The 11,319-nt window shown below is 37.0% G+C and overlaps 2 protein-coding genes across 3 annotated transcripts; one reads left to right on the forward strand and one right to left on the reverse strand.

Moving 5' to 3' along the window:
* Positions 1-1,977: 1,977 nt before the first annotated feature.
* LOC137739243 (uncharacterized) lies at positions 1,978-5,042 on the forward strand. Its single transcript, XM_068478801.1, has 4 exons — positions 1,978-2,519; positions 3,084-3,869; positions 4,264-4,311; positions 4,395-5,042. The coding sequence occupies exons 1-4, from the start codon at positions 2,337-2,339 to the stop codon at positions 4,713-4,715; spliced, it is 1,338 nt and encodes a 445-aa protein (XP_068334902.1). The 5' UTR covers positions 1,978-2,336; the 3' UTR covers positions 4,716-5,042.
* A 2,846-nt stretch (positions 5,043-7,888) lies between these two features.
* LOC137744477 (uncharacterized) lies at positions 7,889-10,331 on the reverse strand. Of its 2 annotated transcripts, none has more exons than XM_068484285.1 (2): positions 10,166-10,331; positions 7,889-9,467 (listed from the first exon to the last, which is right to left on the reverse strand). In XM_068484285.1, the coding sequence occupies exon 2, from the start codon at positions 9,391-9,393 to the stop codon at positions 8,257-8,259; it is 1,137 nt and encodes a 378-aa protein (XP_068340386.1). In that variant the 5' UTR covers positions 9,394-9,467; positions 10,166-10,331; the 3' UTR covers positions 7,889-8,256. The 2 variants fall into 2 exon arrangements, with proteins under 2 accessions (XP_068340386.1, XP_068340388.1); XM_068484287.1 differs by having other exon boundaries at positions 10,161-10,331.
* Between the last annotated feature and the right edge of the window lie 988 nt (positions 10,332-11,319).

Consider the following 11,319-nt stretch of genomic DNA (forward strand, 5'->3'; position numbering starts at 1 on the left):
GTGCCCCTATTTTATATTAATTCTTTATCTTTTCAAGCTAAACAATTCAATTAGTGCTAATATTGTAATATTATTCAGTCACTAATTTAATAACTAAGATTAAATAAATTGGATTTAACCATAAAGTAAAACAAAAAGGTAAACCATCAAATGCATTTTCAACATCTATAATACGTGGACTGAGAGAAACCTTTTTGAAGAATTTAAGATGCATTTTTGCTCACCATTTTTAAGTAATCTTAAAATTTAAATTCATTCGGATATAAATAAACTGATAAGCATTACAATCATAGTGAGAAAAACTATTTCCGAAGAAATTACCCATTGGATTCTCGCGATAAAAATACACGCAGCTCGCCCGCACGAGGCAGGTGAACCCTCGGAATATGGGCCAATATTGGAGACATGCTACGGTTAAATATAGCCCAAGAACCTTTTGAGCTGAATAAGGTTTAATAAGGCAGGAAGCCCAACAAGATCAACCGATGGACCAATACTCTAAAATCTAGGCCCAATCACAAGCCTAATTCATGACACGTGTAGTGATCCAGAAATTATGGACTCTTAGTCACGTTGCGTATCAATCATTCAAATTACTAATTGACTGCATGGGCAGGATAAGGTTCTTGTTATGGCCAAGAGACTGGTTGACCGAGCTTCGTTACAAAATCATATGATAATTAATTTAATTACATGTAAGTATTTGTCAATGTGAAATTAATACTCTCAACATAACGACTTTACGTGTAACAAATTTTCAAACCTAACATATGGACAACAAAAATTAAGTGACATGGAACACGAGTGATCCTTAGGCTTTAGACGCAAGACAATATGCTCTGATACCATGAAAAAAAATTGAGATTCCACTATAAAACTAATTGCCAATATGGGAAGTAGTTAAACCTTTTATAAGCCTTTGCAATATTTTTCCCTTCATTAATGTGAGATTCTCTTATCTTTACATCATCGCACACCAAACTAATAGGGTATACTTTATTAGATTTGTTGACACCTACGGTTTTAATTACTCAACACAACAACATACAACAGAATTTGTAGATTAACTCGTAAACAAAATTACGTCGACATCCTGAATTGAATTTCTACTCATGATCATATATCTCTTGTTGGAACAAAGGATAAACCAAACAAGGACTTGTACCGCCCCAAATATTTCAGGATTTAGACTTTATTAGAAAAGGGAATAGCCATAAAGAAATAAAAGATTATTGAGCAGGTGGCTAACACCCATCAAACCATCATCAACCCCTTTCCAACTCCACATAAAAATCGATCACTTCACTCCACCTAATGAGTACAACCACCCAATCCCCCTTATATTGCCACCTCTTACTCATCTTCTTTTTTAGTCATTTCCCATCAAACAAATCAAAAACCTAAAATCTCCAATTTTGTAAGTTGACACCATCACAATAAAAAAGTAGTGTAATATTTTAAAGTATAAGATATAGAAGATGAAGTATATTTGTATATCTTTGTAGATATTGAGCCACACAAAAGTCAGCTTCTGTTTAAGTATTAAACTCTATACAAATATGATATGTCATCGTCATTCATGTGAGTCAAATTTAAATTTTTCGTTTACAATTAAAAAATCGTAATATTACTAAACAATACTACTAAGGAAAGTTTAATGAAAAACTCATAATACTGTTCACTTTAACGAAAAATCATATTTTTACACTAAAAAATCAATCATGTTACTATTCACTCTACTTTTTATTTTATCCTAATCATTAAAACTTAAAATTTTGAAAATATTTTTATTAGTTTTTTTTTATTATTAACTAATTATTCCAACGTTTATCCGTTAACAATTAAAAATTAAATTCGGAGTCGTAAAAAAGTCCCCATCACGAAGGGGCAAAATGAGAAAAACACCCATGTTCCTCGGAAAGACCCACCGCACCCAGGGAAAGTGCCAGCAATAGCAACCGACTGGAAAAAAAAAAAAAAAGAAGGAAAGCAAAGAGAAAATAGTGGAGAGACATCAGACGGGAGAGAGGGAGAGAGAGAGAGGAAGGCTTCCTGTTGAAGACCACACAATCCTCCATTTTAATCTCAGACATAGACAGAGAAAGTAGAGAGAGAAACACAAGGAAGAGTGGGTGAGTCTCCTTTCTCATTGCAACGGAGTCGTCGATTCAAATCCAGCAAACTTCCCATTTTTAGCTTTTACCCATCATTTCAAATCGCCTTCCATTGTCGAAATCGCAGAAAAGCTCGTTGCTTTTCGATTGTTGGGTTCGGATTCAGGAAACCCAGTTCGAATTTGGATCGGGAGAGGAAGGAAACCCTGTTGATCAAACGCCATGTCGTGCTCATCTTCATCCGGGTCGGAGGAGGACGATGAGGGCATCGACTCCTACAGGAAAGGAGGCTACCACGCCGTCAGGGTCGGCGATCAGTTCAACGGCGGCCGCTACGTGGCGCAGAGGAAGCTGGGTTGGGGTGAGTTCTCCACCGTCTGGCTCGCTTACGACACCACCACCTCTGTAAGCCAAGCTTCTTCTTCGTTTCATTCATTTTTTTTGTGTCATTAAATGTTTCTCCTTATTATTAGTTATTGGTATGAAATCTTTTCTGGATTACATGTAAATCGGGAAATTTATTTGCTTTTCATTTATAATTTACATTTGTTTATCGACTTTAGCATTTTTCTGTATATTCTGATACTTAAATGTTTAAGATCTTCCTTAATCTATTCGAATTTGCATTTTTCCATGCATTTTTTATTGTTGATGTATGATTTGATTTAATTTTCAACCCTTTTAGATTGTTTTCGTTTCGATATTTGATCACCTTTGGATATAGGCTGAAGATTTAATTTTTGTCAACAATACATTATCTTCATATGTTCTGTATATGCAGTAATGCTGAATGCATAATTTCTCCGTGTTTTCGTGTTACGATTGTAAATTTTGGTTCACTACTTCCATTTTTGGCTCTTTCGTTGCTCCATGCATCTGCATGAAGTAGATGATTCGAAGGAAAGAATAATATGTTACTTCAGTTAATCCGATTGTTGCGTCATCTTATGTCTGTTTTGCATTTCTTAGACGTACGTTGCTCTTAAGATTCAGAAAAGTGCAGCGCAGTTTGCTCAAGCTGCTCTTCATGAGATTGCAATTCTTTCCAATATCGCAGACGGTGACCCCACGCACTCCAAGTGTGTTGTGCGGCTGATTGACCATTTTAAGCACGCAGGCCCAAACGGGCAGCATCAGTGCATGGTCCTTGAATTTCTTGGTGATAGCTTACTTCGGCTGATCAAGCATAACCGTTACAAAGGCCTTAAATTAACTAAAGTTAGGGAGATCTGCAAATGCATATTGATAGGTCTCGACTATTTGCATCGAGAACTTGGTATCATCCACACTGACCTAAAACCCGAAAACATCCTTCTTTGTAACACCATCGATCCTGCCAAAGATCCAGTCAGGGCTGGCCCCACACCAATTCTAGAAAGACCTGAAGGGAACCTAAACGGTGGAGCCACCATGACTCTTATTGAGAAAAAGTTGAAAAGGAGGGCAAGGAGGGCAGTTGCTAAGATTTCGTTGAGAAGAGAATCTATGGGAGGTAATGAACCTCCCAAGCCTGAAAGAAACCTAGATGGGATTGATGTAAAGTGCAAGGTTGTTGATTTCGGAAATGGATGTTGGGCCAACAAGCAACTTGCAGAAGAGATTCAAACAAGGCAGTATAGAGCTCCTGAAGTTATACTGCGATCTGGTTACTCATACCCAGTTGATATGTGGTCATTTGCCTGCACTGCATTTGAACTTGCGACTGGCGACATGTTGTTCGCTCCAAAGGTGGGACAAGGCTTTAGTGAGGATGAGGTAAAGATGGTTTCACTTTTACACCATTGTATTAAAGTTTTATTACAATGTCGTGAATGTTTGTATAGCATACTGACGAATTTGTCGCAAAAAAAAGTTATAAATATTCTCCGTTTTTCCATATTTGAAAATTGAATAAACCCCATTTTTTGCCTTTTAAAAGCTTTGAACCCCAGCTCCCAAGATAATTCTAATACATGTAGATGGGAATTTCTCTCTACGAACAATTTAACATTTTGAATTTGGTTAATGTTATCGACTGTCTTTACTTCTTGTGAATTACTTGAAGTTTGTCAAATTTGTGCTATTGGTCATGTTTTGTAGAGAGTACTCTATTTCCCTCTGCCTTGTGCTTACTGGTTTGCAATCGAAATATTTGTTGGATTGATTTCAGGACCACCTTGCATTGATGATGGAACTCCTTGGAAAGATGCCTCGAAAGGTGATATTTTAATCCTTCATCGCACGTATATTTCTCCAAGCCATTCGTCTGATGCCATTCGTCTCTTATGCTTGGGTTTTCAGGTAGCGATTAGCGGAGCTCGTTCCAAGGACTTCTTTGACCGACATGGTGATCTAAAGAGAATCCGAAGGCTGAAGTTTTGGTCACTTGATAAAATACTGATGGATAGGTACAAATTTTCTGAGACCGATGCTCGGGAGTTTGCAGAGTTCCTTTGTCCAATTTTCGACTTCGCACCAGAGAAGCGGCCAACGGCCCAGCAGTGCCTGCAACATCCGTGGATCAATCGCAGTACTTCGAACCAGATCGAGACGAAAAGCAAGTCAAACGTGGAAAAGGTGAATGTTGGGATGAGCAACCCGCATGTGAAGGTTGGCAAGTGAAGAAAAAGATTGAAGGATGACGATGCTGGCAACACCTACCACACCATTTCTAAGGCTTCCGAACAACTCCACTCCGCACGCACGTACGACCCTATTGATTGCGATTTAATTTTGTTTGTTACTCGACTAATAAGAATCATTATTTTTTTATTAACTATAACTATAAGAGTTGTAAATTAGTAACGATTTTTGTGAGAAAAACAACGTCAAAAAATTCGATAGAGAATTCGACTGTCGTTTTGGATATATACCCCTGGTGGCTTGTATACACATGTATGTGTTCCCACACCCTGTATACTGATGATGATTGATGACTTTCCTTCTTGATTTAGGGTTTTAGATTTCTTAATCCTTTCTTGACTTTTGTTTTGCTCTCTAATCCTATTCCTAATTTCTTGAGAATGGAAGATGAAACTACAACAACTTCGTACTTTTTTATTTATGTGACGTAACGTTCCACCGGTACATGTTCGTTTATCTTTTCGATTGTTCGATCGGGTGGGAAGTGGGCGGGCTGGTCCCAAACATTAATAAATAAATTGATTTATAACAAATCAATTGACAAATGAAATGAGTTTTTATTATTTTTTGCATCTAAAAGTTACGTTTTACGTGTGTAATCCAAATAACCATTTAGTATTACGATCTGTTAGTTGGTATTTCTCTTCACTTGGAATAAGAAAACCCAAATAACCATTTAGTATTACAATATGTCAGTCGGTACTTCTCTTCACTTGGAATAAAAGGTCTTAAGTTTGAATTTTATAGATAATGAATTCGATTCAAATTAGGCTGTTTATTATATGATTTTACCAAACTCTTCTCTTTTTAGTATAAAAATATCGATGAATTAAAAAAATAAATAAAAAATACCCAAGTGTGGTCACTGCACCCAACATACAGCGGGCCCACTTCGGAAATATAAAGGTTTCATGCCTCTGTCTTTTGTTACTGCAGACGTACAACAGCAACTTCTGAAACTATTAACTATGGCAATGTACTGACATCATGATTTTTTAATTTGTAGTATACGTTAGGGATACGGAGATGCGAAATGTCGGCTGAAAAGCTTTATAACGAATGAGTAAAATATTTATAGGGCGATTTATTAATTTTCAACACCTTCTCAATTTTGGACGTTGGATTGAATGAGTTAAAGATGATCAAAAGATATAAATTAACATGAAGTGTGGAAGGTAAAATGAGTATAATAAAATGTAAATATAAATTTTTTTTTTTATCCATTTTTAGAAGATAACCATTGGAGAATGAAATATAAATGTGATTTTGATATTTCGGATTTGCATCTTTCTACTGGAGATGCTCTAACAATATATCCATTTAATGTTAGGTCTGGTTACTAGGTTGTTGATTAAGGATCTAACGGTTAACGCTAGCCCTTTTAGGCCCACCCAATGACATAAGCCTAGGAAAGACCAAGAAGCCCAAGGCCTATAGAGTTTGAAGAGGGGCGGCCCTTGTGCTTAGGCTAACCAGGACAAAAGAAGGATTACCTGACCATGCAAAACGCGTGGGCATGTTGACAGCTTTATGCCACAAGTCTTCAAGGACATAACTACTCAAGTGCTACTCATACCATTCAACAACGTGCAGACAACAGTAGAGACCTAAGATGGGACGTAAGGGCAATTGGGGTAGTGCCTAGCAAAGCGAGGTAGAGTAACTGAGGTTCGAGTGGGATGCTCGAGCCACTTGGGTCTTAAAAAGACATGTCATCTGACTGCTAGAATGTCACTTTGCTGACGAAGGCATGACCAAATAGGTGAAAAGTTGTTAGTAAGCCAGTACAAGTGGTTGACACATTGAACGTCAGTTTGAGAGACCTCAAGAAGGTAAGGCCTATATAAAGGGGTAGAGACCTCCATTATGGGGGTCAGACGAATCAGAGAGAATAGAGTTAATGTATTAGCCAAGCACTATTTAGCCTTGAAATCAATATATTAAAAGCAACACAATGGATGTAGTCTAATTTTGAGGAGTAAGCCACGTGTATCCTTGAGTCCATTTAATTTTAGCTCATCGTGCAAGGCCATTTAGTTAAGTTTGTTAACCTTACAATTTGAGTGTTAACACTAACAATTGAAAATCTCAATGTTTAAAATGTACCCAAACATACTAGAAATTTTCAAAGTGAAAATCTTCCTACATCTTACTCGCCAGTAAATGAAACACCTACATTTGAGTTCCTCTCTGGCGGGTGGATGCCACACCCCGAACTCAGCTCTCTCCAGTGAGCTCCTGCCCAATATTTTTTTTGAGATTTAGGTGGCTGTTGGATTGGTTGGTATAATATTATTTTAGGCGTTTTAGAAGTATTTTAGCCTTGCTCTTTAAGGTTAGTTTTAGTTATTTTCTCCTCTCTCATCCCCTTTATTTCTCTTTCACTTTCATTTTTATCTTTCTATAAAAATAAAAATAAAAAGAAGTCAAAACAAGATGTTGATAATCGTGACCGACTGTTCAAATAGGAGAAGATTGAAGGAGAGAAAATTTTGAAGGGAAGAGAATCCCACAGTGTGGAACTGTACTACTAATTCAATATGGAATTTTCCTTTTTAGCATAGACTGGCTGATAATGTAAATCGATATTCATAACTATTAAATCTTTAGTCATTCAATTATTGGTTAAGGGTTCATAGTTATAAATCTCGATCTGTTCTAAAATTTTCATTCATTGTAATACGAAAAACAAGACAATGTTTAAATTGCTGCTTTCATGATGAATTTAGGGTTCGAATTCCTTCAATGTAACCGGAAAAAAGTATGTATCATACGAAGTTCAGTTGCCGAAAACTGATACTGCCAAATGTCGAGAACCGATCGTCTTTTCTAATCAACTCGTTTAAGGCCAAACCTAAATGAGATCACTATTAAACACCTCCATTATAAAAAGTAAACAGGGGTTTAACATTAATCGAAGGACAATCATTGTTCTTTTTTATATTCCGATTTCCGACAGCATCTCCAAGATCGGATCATCAACAGCATAGTACCTAACTTAGCAGATCAAAGAGGATTAGTTCATTGATTTCATGATAAATGCTCTGCATTTATGGAAAGAATTTACCCCCACTTCATAATTACTGTAAGAATTTACCCCATTCATGGAAAGAATTAACCCACTTCATTAGTTTCATGAAACAACAATCTCAGACAGTAAAAATTTCAAATGAATATAATTACCAAAGACAATGAGAGTTGTTTACATCTATGAGCACACCAGCAGTAATTATTGTGCAACATATCAACAAAACACTGGACATTCTAATTGCATCCCTGTTATCTCAGCTTCACGAGCAACAGGCGATTCAGACGAGCGGGTAAACCACGGCGGATGCAAGTAATGTAACATCTAAATTTACAAGTAGTCAGTTTCAAGTTCATTACAAACCCAGAACGAGCAGAAGAAAAAAGGGTAATGAAATAAGGCCGTTTTCTATAAGACGTGAAATCGTGAATCCTACCTCAGCTATCCAATCCTACCTCATACCTCACCTGTCACAACAATATCGTTTCGACATCAAGATTGCATGACTTTGTTTTGATTCATGCACGCCGGAGTCTTGAAATCCTTGCATTTCCACACCGGTGTGGCTTCAATTGGCAGCATACTATCGGCAGAAGACTCCACAGGGAACAAAGGCTTCTTTGCGGCAGTAGGGTTACCCATGTTCATGTCAATCAATGGGGAGCCTCTTGCATCCGTATCTTCTTTCAGATTTGCTTGATCCCTGAAGGTGCAATTGCTCAACGGCAACTTTTTTAGCTTCACTCTTCCCCTCTTTTTACCGGTGGTACTCGCACCATCCCAATTTTTCTCCTTCGTACGACTTGATTCTGCTTCTCCATTATCCATCTCCATTCGACCAACTCTATCAGGTCCACCATTTTCGTACACGTCTTGGATGGTGCCTTCAACGTTGACCTTATCTGCTACAGAATGTCCATTGCAAGTATATGCTGGGTTCTGTTCCAATACAATTACCCCATTGGGAACCCTAACTTTCTCGGAACCATGTGAAATTTTAGGCTTCTTGTGTTTATGACCCTTGCCGTCAGCACTTGATGAATTCTTCGTAATTCTCGGAGAGCTATTTATAGCTCTGTGCAATTTCCGGGCCAACTCTTCGTCCTTCTTACAATTTTCAATTGGTTGGTATTTTTTGTACAAGAGCTGAACTGGAACATGCTTCTTCAGCTTGTTCTTTTTCAGGTGTTTTTCCTTGCCTGCTGCCTCTTCGGAAAAAGAGGCAACCAAATCTAAAGCAGTCTTCGCTGCAGCCACTGCCTTTGCAGCTATTGCAGCTTTTTCCTCAGCTGCAGCTCTCGCAACCTCTGCAGCCTTCGCTGCAGCAGCAGCAGCCGAATTCGAGACCTCTACCAGCTCCTCGGGCGAAAGATTAGAGTTATGAGAACTCAATATACTGTTGAGGCGAGTGTTAAATTCACTTGAAGAATGCGAAGAAGAAGAAGAAGAAGATGCAGAAGCCGAAGCTGATGCTGAATCTGCAGCTGCAGCTGAAGTAGCAACTAGAGACAGCCATGCAGCACTATCACCCTCCGGACTCTGTTTCTTCAATCCAGCAAGCAGACGCTTTCGTGGAGGCAGAAGGACATCAGCGTCCAAATGATTGACATCACAGATGTTTGCCTCCATCGGTACGCTTCCAGTATACCCCTTTTACACTGCAATGATAATTACTCTCCACAGAGGGGAAATGACCACACCATCTACATAACAATAAGAATTAAATCAAGTTTCGATGAAAAGATAAGTACTTGATACATGAAATACCCAAATAGAAAAACCCTAAAAATGTTGCGGCCTACTAAGGCCTACTAAACCCAAATCCGAAATCAAATCAACATACACAAATCGTTTGTTTACTGGTGAAAAAACCCGGATGAAAAGAAAGGAACTTCAAATCAAAATACACAAATTGGTGGCTTAAATTTTCAATAAAACTTAAACCACAATAACCTCGACTAAGTCCTGGGAATTTACATAGCTAAATTGAGTTCCCTTCTTCTTCCTCAATCATCCTAGTAACTTAAGATAATGAAAAACAACCGGAAAACCACAAATTACCTTGCCCTTATCCAACCCTCAAAATTTTCCCGAGAAACAAACGAAACTTAATCAAAACCGCATCCAACAATTCAACAACAACAACAAGGCAGCTGAATCATAAGCATCACAATCACAGCAAAATTCAAACACACCAACTCAAATTAATCAAACAAACAAGATCGGAAGCAGGCAAACAAACGGACAATAATCCGAACCAATCCGTAATCCCACAAAGCTCAATTCACTAGAATTCAACAAATCAATGCAAGTTTCAACTGCCATTACCGATAATTCTATCAAAATTCAATACAAAATGATCAGAACAGAGAGAGGAGGGCAAGCAAAAAAAATACCTGACCTTATTGCTAAAAATTTGTCTCGTCTCCTTGAGACAAAGGAGAGAGATAAAACGGCAGAGCTGTAATTAGGGTTTTCAGAGAGGGGGAGAGAGGTGGAAGAAAAATCAGGGTGGTGGAAGAAAAATGGAAGATGTTGTTTGTTCCCCTTATATATATATATATATATATATATGTATGTATGTATATATATATATAATTTCGATTGGTTCTGGTTCTGGTTCTAGAATCCCAAAATCCCCACAATTAAACCCACCATTTTTATTTCTTATTTTTACCCCCAATTTACTCACTTTCTCGTCATCTCATGCCACCATGGCATCACCATGCATTCATGCTTTTGCTTATTCATTCCATGACAAATGTTAAACAATGTCTTAAAAGTGAGATTCTTTATAAAAATTTTGTCACTTTATGTTTTTGACACATATTTTATAATATTAGAATCGAACAAAAAATTAACATTAAATTGTAAGATAACAGATAATTTATGAACTAATATTAATTCATTTATGAATGCCAAGTTCATCTTTTCTCAAGTTTGTTATTAACCGAATTAATTAGTTTTCTTTTTTAATAGATTCAAACTCGAACCTTGACCAACTGAGTTACAAGTGATTGGCTAACCTGATTAGCAGTGAGTAATTTGGATTGGACCGACTTGGATAGATTAGTAAGGTTTTGGTTGATTTAGGGTTTAGTCCCTCTTTTTTTTGTTGAAAGGGTATGTAATGTAATCATGACTGATTTTTGTTTTAGGTGGTGGTTAATTGAATAATGTTGTATTGTCCAAATCCTAACTTGATGGACATTGGATACTAACTAAACTTAATCTTGAGCATGTTGGGTTTAAGTAAATTACTCATCTACCCATGTCCTAATTTTTTTTAATTTTTAACAAGGAGAGTGTTACTCTTATTTATTAATTTAGATATTTATTTTTATCACAAAGAACTTGGTTAGTGTTACTCTTATTTAATAAATATATATCTATATATCTTGTATGAACATAAATAAATATAGGGGTAGATTCGTAATTTACCTGAAGACATCAACTTCAAGTGAAAAGGATAACGACTGCTTGAATCTGTGAATTACATTACCTGCGGAATACTTTTACATGTCGCCCATCAGTCTTCTATAAAAGGAAAGGATT

Source organism: Pyrus communis, chromosome 1 (genome assembly GCF_963583255.1).
Source record: "Pyrus communis chromosome 1, drPyrComm1.1, whole genome shotgun sequence".
In the NCBI taxonomy this organism is placed as follows: domain Eukaryota; kingdom Viridiplantae; phylum Streptophyta; class Magnoliopsida; order Rosales; family Rosaceae; genus Pyrus; species Pyrus communis.